This window comes from Oncorhynchus mykiss, chromosome 10 (genome assembly GCF_013265735.2).
Source record: "Oncorhynchus mykiss isolate Arlee chromosome 10, USDA_OmykA_1.1, whole genome shotgun sequence".
Lineage (NCBI taxonomy): Eukaryota > Metazoa > Chordata > Actinopteri > Salmoniformes > Salmonidae > Oncorhynchus > Oncorhynchus mykiss.
The window spans coordinates 72629481-72648297 of NC_048574.1; the positions used below are offsets into that span (position 1 = coordinate 72629481).

The following is an 18817-nucleotide window of genomic DNA, read 5'->3' on the forward strand; positions in this document are numbered from 1 at the left end:
GAACCGCAGCTCTGTCTGTCCCGATGACCTATAACCTCTGACCTATTCCGTTTATACTTAAAAGATCTGGATAGATTGACACAATATCACTTTAAGACCAATCAAGTCCTTTCAGATCACCTACAGAAGCATATCAGGACTATGGTGCATCTATGCAAGTATCCAATGATAATAACTTAAAATACCCTACAATCTCTTCCAGTATTGTTACAAGAAATATAGTCTGGCCCCAGATCTGTTTGTGCTGCCTTGACAACTAACGCCAAACAATGACCATAGGAGTTGGAAAGACAGCATAAAACAGATCTGGGACCAGGCTACAAGAAATAAGCACAGTCCTGTGTATTAGTCTATATCCTGCATCCCGGCTAAATTCCCTGTTTAATGGTACCATTGTCATTGTTTACCAGGTGAACAGGAAACAACATGCCTCCTTCCCCATCTGCCTGCGTGTCGAGGCCAGGAAACAGGTCCGCCAACTCTAGAGGAGGTTCCAGGCTAGGGTTTAAAGGAGGAGGAAGAGGATGATGAGAAGAGGAAGATGAGGAGAATAGGATGATGAAGGTGAGGATGAAGACAAGGAAAAGAGATGGAGGGGGACTGGAGGTGAAGGATTCCATGAACAATCTGCAGGGGAACATTGTGGTTTTAAGTCTGCGTTCTCAGCCACCACTCCCTCCACTAGCATGCAGAGAAGCTGCCGTTTTGCAACAGACATCTCATTGGTTTCAGTTCTCCTGTTTATCCAATCGTGGATCAATTCCGCAATCCATTTTCCTCCCATTGCAAGTAGGCCAGTGATGCATAGCCTACACTACTGCACCTAGTATTTAAGCAGTGCTCACCAAACATTTGAAAAGCACAAAAAATTGACAGTTTAAAGAAAGTTGTAACTAATCTCTGATTACTGATAATATAGAATGATTTATGGTAAAAAATAACAAAAAAATGCTCGTATCACATTAAGGTTTGTAATATAATAATATATAATAATGGTCAAATAAAGACTGTGACTTACATTACAGTAAGAGCCTGCATGGTCAAGTGTAGTATCTGTATCAAATGCCTTTACCAGTGAGAGAAAGGTATGGGAGAAGGAAGAGAATCTTAATGTCTTAATCATGTATTTTTCTATTCATGCTTTTTTCCAGTTTACACAGGCCTACTTGCATATATTCAGCAGCAAGTTTGGTCATCTGGCTAGATAATAAAGATCAATACATAGCCTACAAATGCAATGAATTCTACAATGAAGCAATAGTAGTATGTTTTTGAAATGCTTGCAATTGGTGATCTTCCAAATGAGAGAAAGAGAGAGCAAGATCATGATATTCCTTTAAGACTCCTTGTCTTCTGTCTGTTGTGTGTGTTACGCTTGTAATGATTAGGCGGGGAAGAAGTCTAACTTTTTTTCATGTGTGCCTTGTTTTCTACATGTCTTCCCTGTCAAAACTAATTCCATTCCAGCAACAAATTTCGTTGAAAATGTACCTTTTCGGAAAGCAAATTGCTGACCTGCCCTCCTACCAGTGTACTGTGCAACCTAGGTTTCCTTGATTCACTATGTAATTGACCAACATTTCACCTCAATTGGTAGTGATTATATTTATTTATTGAATTATTAATCTGTTTGTAATATAAATCTACTTAACAGCAATATTATGAGCAGACGTTTTGATTTTAAGTTTGGACCAGTAAGCATGATAGTGATTTAATTATGTTCAACGATTCAAGGTGTATCTCTGTATTTAGTTTGAATATTAAATAACTTAAATGGTTTGACTTAACTGATTTATAGTTACTCTGCGTATTTGCGTTATATTAGACGCTATAGAACATATAAACACATTTCTCGACCATTCCCTCAACCAAGTGGTGAAGTGTATGGTTGGTGTGAAAAGACCTTGACAGAATGCAAGTGAAAAGTGTGATGAATGCACGAATAAAGACGTTTGAAGGGAACATAATGGCACACTGTATTTGTTTTTTCAGCCAACTACATAGAATGGACATGCGCACGTGGGCTTTAAATTTTTTTTCACCGCAAAAGTTGTATTATCAGCTGACATGCACCTGCGACATGAACGATATAACTTTATTTGGCAGCGCTGGGTAGCTACATTTTCAATCATCAAATTGTATGGATTTTTTTCTAAAAAGACTGAAGTTGGTTTATTTTCATTTCATCAACTGAGCACTGCGAAGGCTAGCTATGAGCTGCTGGCACCTGAATTGGGGAGGACTGGCTTGTGGTAATAATTGAGCGGAGTGAGTGGACTCAAACACGGTTCCCTGTCATTCAATTCTTCGTTCTATACATTATTATGAGCGTCTTTTTAGCAGTCTCCTGTGGCTGCTGGTAAGTTCAGCGAAAAATTAGATGTAGCTGTTAGTTGGCTAGCTAACGCAAATTCCTAGCCTCTCACTGTCAGATAACGTTACTCAGTAAAGTTTTGCCAGGTTGACACATTAAAACGTATTTCTATAATTACGGCCGTGACACCAGCTTGTGTAGCCAGCTATGTTTAATAATGCTTTAATGAATGCGTTTTTACTTATTTTATCATATCTTTCTTTATATTAATGTTATTGTGCAGTTATTTCGTAATTTGTGGCGTAGCGCGCTTTTCTTTTGAAAAGTGGAACGAGAAATGCGTTCTTATGATTCCGTCAGGACACTTCTCCCCAACGCACCAGTACGCTCATCAATCGATTCCACCATGTAAATATAATGTCTTCGAAACTTCTTGTGCAGATTTCACTATAATAACGCGAAAAAATACACATATGTAAACACATTTTTCAATATGGTCATGTTTTAAATTTACAAAGAACAAGTGCATCATTATATGAAGTTGACCACCAGCTCAGCTCTGCCGCCACAGTCAACAGTGCTTGTTACCAGCAAGGTATTGTGGGTACTGACATTCACAGAATATTAATACATTTTTAGATATAATTATTGTAATTGGCGTACATTTTATCAAGAATGTTGTGTGTCCATGAACGGGTGTATATTTACCTCTGTAAATCTCGCAGACAATGACACTTTAGATTAAACCGTTAGTGGAAATGCTTGTCCCGACATAGACTTCCCCTGCTCGCCCAAAGATACGTTAAGACTATACTTTCAGGGATCATTTCTATAGTTCTTGACTTGAGAAATGTGTTTCTAAAGTGTTAGATCTCGTAACCCACGATGATGAGATGCGATATTCCCTTCTGAGCGCGAAGCGGGCTTTGAGTAATGATTCAGTTCATCCGCTCTCTGCCATTGATGACCGTTCTTTGCTTCCTTGTGGAGCATTGAGGGAGGGAATATGATCAGAGTGGTTAGCGCTTAATGTTGTTAATAGTAACTTCTTTGGTACATGTATTGTAGTTCAGGTTATTAAATAGTTTATCACCATTATACAACACAGTTGGTTCCTGTTTTCCTTGCTATGACGTTCTTCTATAGGAGATATGTGATTTTAATCCAGTCAGAACTCTACCTTTTCAATTACATTTGATTTCTAAAAATGTTTTTCTTGTATTTTCTCTATTGTGGGCTATTGACTTTTTCAGCCAATGCCAGTCCCATAAAAACTGCAGTGAGTACCTTCTGGCACCTCCCTCATTTGCACAGTTATATTGTGGAGCAACTTGAAAATGTATTTTATGAAGCTTTCTTGGGCATAAAACACGACAATAACTGATTCCTTATGTGACCTATTGATGAAAAGTAGCCCGATAAGTATGATTTCGGCCACATGGTACTATATAGTGTGCTCTTTGTACGTGGGAAACCGTTAGTGAGAATAACAGCTCCAACAGAGGCTACCCTCGCTCGCCCTCAACTTATTTAAGACTATACTTTCAGGGATCATTTCTATAGTTCTTGACTTGAGAAATGTGTTTCTAAAGTGTTAGGTCTCGTAACCCACGATGATGAGATGCGATATTCCCTTCTGAGCGCGAAGCGGGCTTTGAGTAATGATTCAGTTCATCCGCTTTCTGCCATTGATGACCGTTCTTTGCTTCCTTGTGGAGCATTGAGGGAGGGAATATGATCAGAGTGGTTAGACTGATTATTGTTAAATATCGAATGATTTGTAAGGTTTACACTATTACCACACATCTGGATGTCAGTAATTATTTCATGAAAATAATTCAACTGGCTTCAATGCTGTTAAATGTCAAATGTGGTAATGCTTTTTAAAAACGTTTTATTTAACTAGGCAAGCCAGTTAAAATCAAATTATTATTTACGATGACGGCCTACCCGGACAAACCCTTCCCTAACCTGGACGACGTTGAGCGCCGCCCTATGGGAATCCCGAACACGGCCAGTTGTGATTACAGCCCTGGATCGAACCAGGGTCTGTAGTGACGCCCCCAGCACTGAGATAGCGTGCCTTAGACTGCTGCGCCACTCGGGAGCCCAAGCAAATATAAATAGGAAATGAATTACAAAGCAATCTCCATTCATCATACCAATCCAGTCAGAACTCAAATGTTATATCTAAATTATATTTTTTCTATTGTGGGCCACTGATGTTCTCAGCCAATAGCAGTCCCCTAAAAACTGCATCATTACCCTCTGGCACCTCCCTCATTTGCCAAGTTCTATTCTGGGCAACTTGAACATGTATTTTGTGACGCTTTCATGGGTATAACAACTGTTTGTAGCCCGATAAGCATGATTTCGGACACATGGTACTACATAGTGTGCTCTTTGTACGGTGGGAAACCGTTAGTGAGAATAATAGCTCCAACAGAGGCTACCCTCGCTCGCCCTCAACTTATTTAAGACTATACTTTCAGGGATCATTTCTATAGTTCTTGACTTGAGAAATGTGTTTCTAAAGTGTTAGATCTCGTAACCCACGATGATGAGATGCGATATTCCCTTCTGAGCGCGAAGCGGGCTTTGAGTAATGATTCAGTTCATCCGCTCTCTGCCATTGATGACCGTTCTTTGCTTCCTTGTGGAGCATTGAGGGAGGGAATATGATCAGAGTGGTTAGCTCTTAATATTGTTAATATTATCTTCTTTGTATTGTAGTTCAGGTTACTAATTGATTTATCACCGTTACACAGATGGTTTCAATACTAAATAACCATTATTTTGACAGCGCATAGATTATTTATTTGAGCGCTGGTGTACCATCCTGAACAAATGCTCTATTGATTTAATGACATTAATTCTTGACCAGTTGAAACATGATTTTATTGAAATGGATAACACGATTAAAGACAAACGCATATTCTACAAATAGCTGTTAATGATGATGGCATATTCAATGAACTGATGAAAACTAACCAAGCGCTCCAGGACAAGTTGTCTACAGAAATAAAGGAACTTAAAATCAAGAAATTCAACCAAGACAAAAAAGACCAGGCCGATGGTAAAAGTTACTTCTAAAGAAACCCTGACAAGGGAGATCCTGTACCTCCTCTCCATGACAGACGCAGGAGGGATGCCGCTTACTTCTATCCACCCCCGTCTGATCAACGCTCTACAACCAGCGCCTCATCGCCTTCCAGTGCTCGTTTTTTATTCAACGACGGACGGAAGGGCGGAGGAGGACGCAGGCACGCGCATCGACGAGATGCCGCACCCGACGGGGTAAGAAGAAACCACTATCAGAGGCAGAGGAGACCATTCACACGGTCCCAGAACCCACGGGACTGTGTCTTTAATTTATCAAGCAAGATATTGAGCCCTGCCCATTTCTCTTTGCTTAATAAAGGGTTATATTTTGTGCCTTTACAACCCAGTGCAACGATTTTGATGTTAAGGTAGACATGTTTAAGTTTTTTAGAAACATCCGTTTAAGGGAATTCTTTAGCTCCCCTAATCCTGACATTTCTATTGAACCAGTAGGTTGCTCTCCTGCGCATACTCCGACTCCTTTTAGAAGCAATAGTTATTTTATACCTCCAGCCAATCGCAATCACTCTATCGAGACATATTGCAGACTTGTTGAAAAAGATGTTGCTCATCTCCGTAAGAACAAACAGGAGTCCAAATCTTTCCATATACAATCCGATACGTCAGTCCTTATTCGCCCCTGGATAGGACAGTTTATGTAATTGAGTGTCATAGACAGCTGCTTGACAACACCTTTTACAAGAAACTCAGAAGTGACCCTACTTCCCAATTTCAGAATACTGTCTTTACTGTCCTAGATGGGTATTTCAGTTCTGGTCAGATAACCAAAAAAGAACATGTGGGGAAAAACTTGTTCTGATTGGCTGGGCCTGGCTCCCCAGTGGGCTGGGCCCCTGCTCAGTCAAATCAAATTATATTGGTCACATAAACATATTTAGCAGATGTTATTGCAGGTGTAACGAAATGCTGTTGCGCCTTCTTCACCTTGCTGTCTGTGTGGGTGGACCATTTCAGATTGTCAGTGATGTGTATTCTGAGAAACTTGAAGCTTTCCACCTTCTCCACTGTCGTCCTGTCGATGTGGATAGGGGCATGCTCCCTCTGCTGTTTGCTGAAGTCCACAATCAGCTCCTTCGTTTTGTTGACGTTGAGGGAGAGGGTATTTTCCTGCACCACTCCGCCCCTCACCTCCTCCCTGTAGGGTGTCTCGTCAATGTTGGTAATTAGGCCTACTACTGTTGTGTCGTCTGCGAACTTGATGATTGAGTTGGAGGCGTGCGTGGTCACGCAGTCATAGGGGGAACAGGGACGACAGGACCGGGCTGAGAAGGCACCTTTGTCATGTGAAATCCATCGATTAGGGCCTAATTTATTTATTTCAATTGAACAATTTCCTTATATGAACTATCACAGTAAAATAGTTTACATTGTTCTAGTTGCCTTTATATTTGTGTTCAGTATTAAATAATAAATATATTATCGAACGTATACCACTGGGGTTTTCAGCCAATGGTAGTAGTCGCCCAAAAACTGAGCAGCCTCTGGTAGGTACCTCCCATTATTTAATTTTAGGCAACTGGAGAATGTATTCTGTTAATCTGGGACATATGTGCTTTTTGTGAGCCAGTAAATTATATTATATGTCCATTAACTGTTACTTTACATTCAATACAATGTGATACCTGATACGGGTCAATAGTAAGGCTGCTGCCACGTGCTGCTGTATCGCGCTCTGCATACAGTGAGAAGCGACTGTAGGTAGTGACAGTGAGGGAGGGAGCTGTGAAACCGTCAGTCAGACTGATTGCTCCAACATGGCCTAAGCTTGCTCGCCCAAAGATACGTTAAGACTATACTTTCAGGGATCATTTCTATAGTTCTTGACTTGAGAAATGTGTTTCTAAAGTGTTAGATCTCGTAACCCACGATGATGAGATGCGATATTCCCTTCTGAGCGCGAAGCGGGCTTTGAGTAATGATTCAGTTCATCCGCTTTCTGCCATTGATGACCGTTCTTTGCTTCCTTGTGGAGCATTGAGGGAGGGAATATGATCAGAGTGGTTAGCGCTTAATATTGTTAATATTAACTTCTTTGGTACATGTATTGTAGTTCAGGTTATTAAATAGTTTATCACCATTATACAACACAGTTGGTTCCTGTTTTCCTTGCTATGACGTTCTTCTATAGGAGATATGTGATTTTAATCCAGTCAGAACTCTACCTTTTCAATTACATTTGATTTCTAAAAATGTTTTTCTTGTATTTTCTCTAATGTGGGCTATTGACTTTTTCAGCCAATGCCAGTCCCATAAAAACTGCAGTGAGTACCTTCTGGCACCTCCCTCATTTGCACAGTTATATTGTGGAGCAACTTGAAAATGTATTTTATGAAGCTTTCTTGGGCATAAAACACGACAATACTGATTCCTTATGTGACCTATTAATGAAAAGTAGCCCGATAAGCATGATTTCGGCCACATGGTACTACTATATAGTGTGCTCTTTGTACGTGGGAAACCGTTAGTGAGAATAGCAGCTCCAACAGAGGCTACCCTCGCTCGCCCTCAACTTATTTAAGACTATACTTTCAGGGATCATTTCTATAGTTCTTGACTTGAGAAATGTGTTTCTAAAGTGTTAGATCTCGTAACCCACGATGATGAGATGCGATATTCCCTTCTGAGCGCGAAGCGGGCTTTGAGTAATGATTTAGTTCATCCGCTCTCTGCCATTGATGACCGTTCTTTGCTTCCTTGTGGAGCATTGAGGGAGGGAATATGATCAGAGTGGTTAGCGCTTAATATTGTTAATATTAACTTCTTTGGTACATGTATTGTAGTTCAGGTTATCAAATGGTTTCTCACCCTAACACAGAGTGGTTAGATTTAGTTTGTGTAAATCAAACAAGAATACTGATCATAACTGGTATGTATAGACTATATGTAATGTCAATAGTAGGTGGTATAGTAACGTTTATGTGCCGGCTGTTATCATGGTATTTACTTTATCATTAGGCTTATATAAGAGTGAAAACATGCAATGTATTCTTTCACCAGGTCATGATAAAGTAACGTTAATTTAATTAGAAATGGAGTTCTTAAATCTTCTAGAGTATTTTTTTCCCCTATTGCCCAATCGATGTTATTTGTAGTGACAGTAGAAACCATAGGAATGCTGTGGTACAAACTGTAAAACAAATGGTGACGTCATTGAAGTATGCGCATTGACCTCTCAACTCCTGATGCGGAGAATGTAAAAAAAAACATTACAATTATGTTACATTTGTCACAACAGTATTGAGAACAATTTCATTCCTTTTAAATATATCTCAGTATAGTTTGTTATTTTCCCCCCAAAATACTTGTACATTTACCTTCCTGGTTTCTTTGTGTACAGTGAGGTAGTACGCAAACTACTTAATCATGCTCGTACACAACGAGGGTTGTTGTCTTCCTATTATCCGTTTATGTGCTCGGTAGCTACTAAGCTTACCAAGAATGACAGTGCCAATTTTGGATAAATGCTTCAAGCGGAGAAATTGAATAGTTATTTTTTACGACCATCTAAGATATGCCATACCGAAAGTTATCGCTGTGCAAGTAGCTAGAAGGTACAGGCTAGCGAATATTGGCTACATCTCGACTGGGTTTTCTCCTTCCCTTGTCTGTTCTTGTTGAGGCTGGATAGTGATTTATTAATTCATTAGCTAGCTAGTCATTAAGTTCAAGCTCGTGCCCAGCCAGAATAGGATGAACTGGCTTTTCCCCTCATCCAAGGGTTCCGGACCTCTCCCACCTCTTAATAGCTTGCAGCAACAAAGACAACGGCAGATCGAGTCTCTCAAAGCTGCCCACTCCAGGTAAATCAACATCACGTACTAGCAATGCTAACTAGCTAGTTATGGCTAATCCGTGGCTTGTCAGCCTTGATAGCTAGCTAAAGTATTTGCTACTATTTAAAGCGTTGTCACAAGGTGTAATTAGTGTGTATCGTGCGATGTCTAGCTAGCTAACGTTAGTGCCCCCATCGCAACACCGACAGTTGATGGGACTAGGTCAGATTAAAGTCTTATGTATTGTTTACAAGTAACATTAGAGAGAGGTGCCCCTCAGCGCTCTTCTAGATAGTCAGCCTAACTTTATAGGTGACATAATTGTAACGTTATGTAACTAATATGAACAATATGTCCAATATATACGTGTGTCACTTATCTTTTTCAATATACTAGCTAGCTAAATACGTTTTGGATTGACGTGTCAAAGTATTGTGTGTAAGGTGGATAAACTGGTTTGTATCTAACGTTACATGTTTCGGTTTTCTCCTACAGCTTAGCCGAGATCCAGAAAGATGTGGAGTACAGAATCCCTTTCACAGTCAACAACTCAACCATCAGCGTCAACATGTGAGCGAGCTGCACGTTTACAGAGTTAGCATTAACAGATGAATACATGTTTACGTTTTAGCATCAACATATGAGCATGTTGTCCCATCAGTGTCAACACATGTGTAAACCCCAAAAGCTCATCCTGCCATTGGTTTACAGTACAGCTGGGTTAATCTTCCATTTACTTGGCTATGTCTGACTTGTTGATTATTTCTTGCACGATCAACAGTACTCAAACCCTCAGAACTCATAGGCTACTATCACTTTCAATGACCTCTCTCTCTACCTTTCTCCCCCCTATCTCCCTCTTCTCTTTCTCATCCTCTGCAGCTTGCTTCCACCTCAGTTTCCCCAGGAGAAACCAGTAGTCAGTGTGTACCCTCCAGTAGGACATCACCTGGTAGACAGCAACAATGGCACCATGGTTACCAGCCCCCTCATTACCAATGTAAGTCCTTCTCAACTAGATATGATGTTATTTAGGTCTATGTCAACAATACAAGAGACAAGGAGACAAGGGAAGTTAAGTCTGTGGTGATCTGAATGGTAGCCATTTGATGTTTTTCTCTAGGTATTTATACTTGTTTCGTTACTAGTTCATTGTCTGTATAAGGGCAGGTGTTGACATGGATGCAAACATCTGGTATTCATGTGCTTGTCATGAAGCTAACAGGCCTATGTTCTCAGTTTGGAATGCACTCAGATCTGGGCAAAGTCATCCAGAGTCTCCTGGATGAGTTCTGGAAGAGTCCACCGGTCCTGACGTCTGGCCCCACCGGCTTCCCTTAGTCAGTACCACACACACACACACATAACATGTCATCATGTAATCCTTTGTTGGCCGTTGAAAGCAAATTCTTTGGGTTGCGTGTAATACGCAATGAAAGGACGATGAAAAGGTGTACAAAGTCACATGAGACAGCCATAATAACTGCCATAGCTTTACAGTAAAGGATACAAGGAGGCAGAAATACTAGCTCAGTGACTAGTGTCATTTAACTGAGTACTGTTTCTTCACAAAGGGAGCCCATTCTCATCAGCTTTCTGTTTCTCCCATCTTTCCTCCCTGCCATCTCTCTCTCTCTGTTGTGCAGTAACATGTACAAGCCGTCGGGGATGCCTCCCTACCCCACACAGAGCTTCCACTACGGGCTGCGCCCCGTGGGCCCCACCCCGCCCCCCATGCCTCACGCGGGTGTAGAAGGAGCTCACGGTCACTGCCCTCCCTGGGCAGCAGCCCCTGTCTACGGCCTCATCACCGACCTGCCTCTCCCCGTACCCACCGCAGACTCCCAGGTAAACGCACTACCACAGGTTCATTGAAGTGTAGTTTACCCAGTAGATATCTGGCTAATACCGACCGACATAATACCTAAATGTATAAGTTAAGGAGACTACTTGGCATGCAGTTTAGACGCCCCAAGAGGTTTAATGTAGCAATGTTTCATCAGGACAGACAAATACCCACAGACGAGAGGGCGACCGATTAATCGGAATGGGCGATTAATTAGGGCCGATTTCAAGTTTTCATAACAATCAGCAATCAGTATTTTTGGGCGCCGATTTAAAAAAGCATTTTTTTATTTTATATATAAAAAAAAATGTATTTTTTTTTTTATATACCTTTATTTAACTAGGCAAGTCAGTTAAGAACACATTCTTATTTTCAATGACGGCCTAGGAACAGTGGGTTAACTACCTTGTTCATGTGCAGAACGAGAGATTTTCACCTTGTCAGCTCGGGGGATTCAATCTTGCAACCTTACAGTTAACTAGTCAAACAATAACGACCTGCCTTACACGAATGTAGTAAGCCAAGGTAAGTTGCTAGCTAGCATTAAACTTATCTTATAAAAAACAATCAATCATAACCACTAGTTAACTACACATGGTTGATGATATTACTAGATATTACCTAGCGTGCCCTGCGTTGCATATAAGCTGACTGAGCATACAAGTATCTAAGTATCTGACTGAGCGGTGGTAGGCAGAAGCAGCATTCAAACAGCACTTTTGTGCGTTTTGCCAGCAGCTCTTCGTTGTGCGTCAAGCATTGCGCTGTTTATGACTATCAACTCCCGAGATGAGGCTGGTGTAACCCGAAGTGAAATGGCTAGCTAGTTAGCGCGCGCTAATAGCGTTTCAAACGTCACTCGCTCTGAGCCTTCTAATAGTTGTTCCCCAAGCTCTGCATGGGTAACGCTGCTTCGATGGTGGCTGTTGTCGTTGTGTTGCTGGTTCGAGCCCAGGGAGGAGCGAGGAGAGGGACGGAAGCTATACTGTTACAATGGCAATACTAAAGTGCCTATAAGAACATCCAATAGTCAAAGGTTAATGAAATACAAATGGTATAGAGGGAAATAGTCCTATAATTCCTATAATAACTACAACCTAAAACTTCTTACCTGGGAATATTGAAGACTCATGTTAAAAGGAACCACCAGCTTTCATATGTTCTGAGCAAGGAACTTAAACATTAGCTTTCTTACATGGCACAAATTGCACTTTTACTTTCTTCTCCAACACTATGTTTTTCCATTATTTAAACCAAATTGAACATGTTTCATCATTTATTTGAGGCTAAATGTATTTTATTGATGTATTATATTAAGTTAAAATAAGTGTTCATTCAGTATTGTTGTAATTGTCATTATTACAAATAAATAAATAAAAATCGTCCGATTAATCCAATAATCGGTATCGGCGTTGAAAAATCATAATCGGTCGACCTCTACCACAGACTGACCTATTCTTCTAGTTAGAATCATTGGGGGCATCTATTATATTATACTTTATTTTCAAAACACCTCACCACCAGCCCTAAGCACACAATACCTTAACAACTGTTGCCAGGCACTGAGGCCTGTCAGTCACCTGCGGACTAGAGCTTCTGTACTGGAGTACTGCTGTGATGGTCAAGTGCTTAGCTACTTGTTTTATGTGTTTGTTAGCTACATAAGACGTGATATCACTCTGTCTGCAACAGGCTGGTTTGAACGGCCACATGTACAAGATGCCTGAGATTCCTGAAACATTTCCTGAGCTGTCTGAAATGAGGTATGTGCATTCTGCCACTGGAGTTTAATACGTCGCCCACTTTTTGGGCCGTTGAGTCCAAAGGGTAACGTATGAGGACACGACTCAAAGAAACGTTTAGATATAATGATATGTATATAGGTTTCAGTGGAGGCTGGTGGGAGGAGCTATAGGAGGACAGGCTCATTGTAATGGCTGGAATGGTATCAAACATATGGAAACCACATGTTTGACTTTGTTCCATGAATTCCATTTCATCCATTTCAATGAGCCAGTCCTCTTATACCTCGTCCCACCAATTTTCACTGAGAGGCATGTAAATAATTGACAGCCAATGATCAATCAGGGATAGTCCATCTTGTTTGGACAATAAAGTTATATTGTCTTCCAATTCTGAACCTTCACGTTTGGGTTTCAATCACTTAATCCCACATCAACCTACATATTAGCGCTTTCCTCTCTCTCCCATGTTTGTTATTTATTTTTATTTTTACAGGGACAACGTTTCAGTAAAAGTGCCAGTTTAGCCAGCCGGCTAATTTTCAACCGCAGTCCCTGGGCAGGATATTAAAAGCAATGACAATATCAATACAGACAAACGATGAGCATTAAGCACATTCAGAGAAACATATGACAAGCAACACGTAGCACGCAGACAGAGAAACATAGAACAAAATTAACACGTAGCACGCAGACAGAGAAACATATAACAGGCAGACAGAGCAACGATAGGACAAGCAACACGTAGCACGCAGACAGAAACATAGAACAAAATTAACACGTAGCACGCAGACAGAGAAACATATAACAGGCAGACAGAGCAACGATAGGACAAGCAACATTTAGCGCGCAGACAGAGAAACATAGAACAAGCAACACGTAGCACGCAGACAGAGAAACATAGAACAAGCAACACGTAGCACGCAGACAGAGAAACAGAACAAGTAGCATGCAGACAGAGAAACATAGAACAAGCAACATGTAGCACGCAGACAAACACAGGAGCAACCTGTAGCACGCAGACAGAGAATGTTTTAACAAGCAACATGTAGCACGCAGACAGAGAAACATAGAACAAGCAACATGTAGCACGCAGACAGAGAAATATAGAACAAGCAACATGTAGCACACAGACAAACACAGGAGCAACCTGTAGCATGCAGTCAAAGCAACATAGGACAAGCAACACGCAGCACGCAGACAGAGAAACATAGAACAAGCAACACATAGCACGCAGACAAACAGAACAAGTAGCATGCAGACAGAGAAAAATAGAACAATCACCACGTAGCACGCAGACAGAGCAACATATAACAAACAACACGTAGCACGGAGACAGAGAAACACAGGAGCAACCTGTAGCACGCAGACAAAGCAACATAGGACAAGCAACACGCAAACAGAGCAACACATCACAGAAAGCAACTAAACAAAATATGTAAAAGCAACAGTGTTTCCACACCTACAAGCTACAGACAACATGGAAAAAGGCCATACAAAGATGGGGATTATGTTCAAGTCTGAGTGGCCTTTAGCCATGTCTTCATGTTTTTTGTGAAGGTGTGATCGGTGGTGCAGTTGTTTGTGTCTGATTGCAGTATGTTCCAGACATGGGAAGCTCTCACAGAGTAAGTGGATTTACTAAAGGTGCTTTTCCTTAGGGGAACTATACAGTCACCTCTCATGGCAGACCTTGTGGATCTGCTGCCATGGGTTTGGGTTTTCTGTTTAACAAAAGTACTGAGTGGAGGAGGAGCCAGGCCATTTAGGATCTTGAATACAAGACATGCATCAGTTTATTGCACAAGATTTTCCCAACTCAGGAGCTCATGTTTTTTTTTCTTTTTTTTTTTCCTTGAATTTTAGCCCCTTTTTCTCCCGAATTTCGTGGTATCCAATTGTTTAGTAGCTACTATCTTGTCTCATCACTACAACTCCCATACGGGCTCGGGAGAGACGAAGGTTGAAAGTAATGCGTCCTCCGAAACACAACCCAACCAAGCCACACTGCTTCTTAACACAGCGCGCATCCAACCCGGAAGCCAGCCGCAGGCCCGCCACAGGAGTCGCTGGTGCGCGATGAGTCAAGGATATCCCTACCGGCCAAGCCCTCCCTAACCCGGACGACGCTGGGCCAATTGTGCGTCGCCCCACGGACCTCCCGGTCGCGGCCGGTTGCGACAGAGCCTGGGCGCGAACCCAGAGTCTCTGGTGGCACAGCTGGCGCTGCAGTACAGCGCCCTTAACCACTGCGCCACCCAGGAGGCAGAGCTCATGCTTTTTGAGGATGATGATGGCTATTGGGCTTCCTATCAAGCACTTTGAGAGCCTGTTTGTAGACAGACTGAATAGGTTTTAATGTTGTACATCAAGCTTGGGCCCAACTAGTCAAGCAGTATGTTAAGTGGGGGAGTATCATAGATTTGAAGTACAGTTTTGCTACCTCCGTAGTCACAATTTCGCATGAATCGCAAATTCGCTAAGTTGAATTTGGTTATTTGAGTTACCTTGTTCACCTACTTTTTATAAGAGAGGTTGGAATCAAGTATGATGCCAAGGTACTTAAAATCAGATACCACCTGGAGCTTCACCCCTGACACATAGACATCTGGCTCAGTAGCATCTGTTGCCCTCTTTGTGAAGAACATGCAGACTTTTTTTTCCCACATTGAGATGCAAACATGAGTCACTGAGCCACTTTGTCACCTGGACCATTACAGTAGTAAGTTCTTGTGCAGCTTGTTGTCTGTTCTTTGCATGCACATATATCACTGTATCATCTGCATACATTTGAACTTCAGACCCAGTACAGGCAGAGCATTCATTTACAGGCTGAACAGAAGGGGCCCTAGTATTGACCCTTGGGGCGCGCCCACATCATAGCTGAGAGTGGGCGACAGCTCATTGCTCACTCTGACACACTGGGTTCTGCCTTCAAGGTATGATTTCATCCATCTGTCCCACCATATCCCTATCTGACTGACTGCCTGTGTGTGTTGTCCCCAGTGTGTCCCAGCTGAAGGACATGAGTGAGCAGGAGGACGTGCTGCTGGAGTTGTTTGTGTGTCTGCCCCAGCTCAAACAGGTCACCACTGACAAGGAGGAGCTGGTCAACAGCATTGTGGACATGGCCAGTGAGTCTCCCTACACACTAGTGGTGGTTGCTAAACTTGACTGGGTGGTTGCTAAACTTGACTGAATGTACACACAAACAAATGCTAGAGCAAGGACCATGGTTATTTTGAGCTTCCAGTCATGCTAATACTAGTTAGCAATGGCGCCAGAAATGACCTACAACTCCCTTCATACTGCACACAGAGACATAACATTTTTATCCATGAGTTCATCTGACTCAGTAAGGAGCTGAAGCGCTACTATCCCAGGAGCCCAAATTCACAAACTGTCCCCAGAGAGCCCAAAATCACAAACTGTCCCCAGAGAGCCCAAACTGTCCCCAGAGAGCCCAAACTGTCCCCAGAGAGCCCAAACTGTCCCCAGAGAGCCCAAACTGTCCCCAGAGAGCCCAAACTGTCCCCAGAGAGCCCAAAATCACACACTGTCCCCAGAGAGCCCAAATAGAGAGCCCAAAAGTTCAAACTGTCCCCAGAGAGACACTTTTGGTGTCAAGCTCATAATCGCTATGGTTACACAGATCCTCAGTCAGTTCATATGGGCAGGTAGTGAAATGAGTGTGTGCTAGAAAGTGGGGAAGTGTTGAAGCTGAGTTCACTGCTGCCCTGGGACACACACTGACATGTTTTGGTCATCTCTCTCCCAGAGAAGAACCTGCAGCTGGAACCTCAGTTAGAGGGGAGGAGACAAGAAATGCTGTTCAAGGTGAGAATTTGTGAGAAAAAAAATGTATATATATATATATATTTAACCAGGCAAGTCAGTTAAGAACAAATTCTAATTTACAATGACGGCCTACCGGGGAACAGTGGGTTTAACTGCCTTGTAGAACGTCATATGTTTACCTTGTCAGCTCGGGGATTCGATCTAGCAACCTTTTGGTTACTGGCCCAACGCTCTAACCACTAGGCTATCTGCTGTTGAATAATACACATTCACTGGATAAGGAATGCAGAAGGTCTGTGTGTCAATATACGTTAGCAATCACACTACCTGTATGAATGTCTCATGACAACTGTCAGTTTGTTACTAACGTTATAGCTGATACCACCATTGAGCCAAGTTGAAATGTTGGTCGGGATCAGTCCTACTGCTATAGACTGCTATAGACGGTATATTGTGTTGTGAGCGCTAGTTGTTTCTTACTTGTTGTGTTGACAGTACGAGCAGCTAACCCAGAACAAATCGGCCTTTGAGACCAAGATGCAGAGACAGCATGACATCAGTGAGGTGAGGTGTTCCCTGCACCAAACACACACGTGACGATCACGTTTTCTAACCTCAAAAGTACATCAATGTTGTCCATGACCCAGGCAATGAGTTGTTTTATTCGCTGCTCATCTTGTCCATGTTTCTGGGGTTGAAACATGTACAGATTATTCACAACACAACTGATGTTGTAGGGTATGGATTTGGCTTGACGTCTGAGTCCATTTTGAGGTTTGAAAACAAAACAAAAAATGTTTTTTTTTTTTTAAAGTGTCATTCTATGAACTTGTGTTGTTCTCCAGAGCTGCAGTCTGAGTGCCCTGCAGGCTCGTCTGAAGGTGGCAGCCCACCAGGCGGAGGAGGAGTCAGAGGAGACGGCCGAGAGCTTCCTGGAGGGCAAGACGGACATCGACGACTTCCTGGCCAACTTCATGGAGAAGAGGACGGTAAACTGAACTAACTGTCAAAAAGTCAAGTCAACAAGCTGACATGAAGTAATGAAAGACTGATACCAGCACACTGCAGAATTCTACCTCAGATGTATTTTTCAACATTTCAACACGTCTTTGTTGTCCAAACAGCATTCTATAGTGTGGGGATGGATATGTCTGTGTTTCACCAGTCACTGAACTAGCAGAGTTAGAAGGATCATAACATAGTCCAGGAAAAGAGAGCCGGGAAGCATTGAGCTGTTGTGTAGACGGTATTTACACTCTGTATAAACATCTCTGTGGTAATATGAACAAGGTGTACTGCAAAACAAGTCAACAACCAGGAAATGGGATTCTATGTAAATACTGTCTATTACACAGTAGTCAATGTTTGATTTCATATTTGTGTGTGTGTGTTCTCGCTGTACAGCTCTGCCACAGCAGAAGGGCCAAAGAGGAGAAGCTGCAACAGTCCATCAACACACACGGACAGTTCCCCAGCAGCCACTGAGCCCCTTCCCCTCCTCACACATGTTTATAAAAGGTAAACCCACTAACGCCACTCTGTTGGATGAAGTACACACTGTACGAAGGGTTTATGTAATCTGACCTTAAAGGGGCAATCTGAGATTCAAACAACTACAAAGGGGTAAACAACTGGAGAAGTGTAACCTCTCAAATTCATAGATGTAAGGAATGACTATACTTGAGAACAATGATGGGTTTAACAATGTTCCATTTTTGTCTTGATCATAGGCTGTATTTCTTTTCTTCTCTTCTCAAGTATGGAGATGTATCTACCAGCAACACACCCCTAAAGAGAGGAGAAGCACATCTTGGTGTTGATAGAGGCTAAGAAGCAACCATTGTGGTATGAATTGTAATCCTGAACTAGGCTTTTGAACTCATTTCAGTATAAAGTTTCCAGTGATGATGATGATGGTATGACTTGTCTCATACATACATACATACCTACTTGAATTTGGATGATGAGTTTGCTAACGCTGCTGAACACCCAACTACAACTGATACTGTATTTAAATAATGTTAATAATAGGCTTTATTATAATCAGACACCTTGTACTATGTTATTTAATTTCTTTAGGTTAATAAACCATTCAGAACATTTGTTTACTAAGAATTCCTGATTATTCTTTTTTTCTAACATTAACATCTGACCTGTGTGTGTACTGCATTTTAGTGTGACTGAAATGCACAGTCATGTTCATTAACCTCATGTACACTCT

At 41.8% G+C, this 18817-nt stretch overlaps 2 protein-coding genes and 5 non-coding genes across 12 annotated transcripts in view; all 7 read left to right on the plus strand.

Annotated features, from left to right (window-relative positions):
- LOC110534793 (calcium uptake protein 3, mitochondrial-like) overlaps nt 1-1962 on the plus strand; it is a 50632-nt gene extending 48670 nt beyond the window's left edge. For all 5 annotated transcript variants that reach the window (XM_036933871.1, XM_036933872.1, XM_036933873.1 and 2 more), the window contains one exon: nt 408-1962. In XM_036933871.1, coding sequence (XP_036789766.1) covers nt 408-414 — 7 coding nt within the window. In that variant the 3' untranslated portion in view covers nt 415-1962. The remainder of the gene's footprint in view (nt 1-407) is intronic.
- Nucleotides 1963-3118: 1156 nt separating this feature from the next.
- On the plus strand, nt 3119-3334 carry LOC118937055. Its single transcript, XR_005034453.1, has one exon. It is a non-coding gene; the product is annotated as a small nucleolar RNA U3 (small nucleolar RNA).
- Nucleotides 3335-3846: 512 nt separating this feature from the next.
- LOC118937058 lies at nt 3847-4062 on the plus strand. Its single transcript, XR_005034456.1, has one exon. It is a non-coding gene; the product is annotated as a small nucleolar RNA U3 (small nucleolar RNA).
- A 728-nt stretch (nt 4063-4790) lies between these two features.
- On the plus strand, nt 4791-5006 carry LOC118937057. Its single transcript, XR_005034455.1, has one exon. It is a non-coding gene; the product is annotated as a small nucleolar RNA U3 (small nucleolar RNA).
- A 2217-nt stretch (nt 5007-7223) lies between these two features.
- Nucleotides 7224-7439, plus strand: LOC118937059. The gene has a single exon (XR_005034457.1). It is a non-coding gene; the product is annotated as a small nucleolar RNA U3 (small nucleolar RNA).
- A 449-nt stretch (nt 7440-7888) lies between these two features.
- LOC110497298 (vacuolar protein sorting-associated protein 37A) lies at nt 7889-18711 on the plus strand. Of its 2 annotated transcripts, none has more exons than XM_036933880.1 (12): nt 7889-9237; nt 9706-9780; nt 10093-10210; nt 10450-10550; nt 10857-11058; nt 12749-12819; nt 15805-15932; nt 16577-16635; nt 17092-17160; nt 17442-17585; nt 18001-18114; nt 18355-18711. In XM_036933880.1, exons 1-11 carry the CDS (start codon nt 9128-9130, stop codon nt 18079-18081), a joined length of 1158 nt encoding a protein of 385 aa, XP_036789775.1. In that variant the 5' UTR covers nt 7889-9127; the 3' UTR covers nt 18082-18114; nt 18355-18711. The 2 variants fall into 2 exon arrangements, with proteins under 2 accessions (XP_036789775.1, XP_036789774.1); XM_036933879.1 differs by having other exon boundaries at nt 7890-9237; nt 18327-18711.
- LOC118937054 lies at nt 7954-8169 on the plus strand. The gene has a single exon (XR_005034452.1). It is a non-coding gene; the product is annotated as a small nucleolar RNA U3 (small nucleolar RNA).
- Nucleotides 18712-18817: the final 106 nt, after the last annotated feature.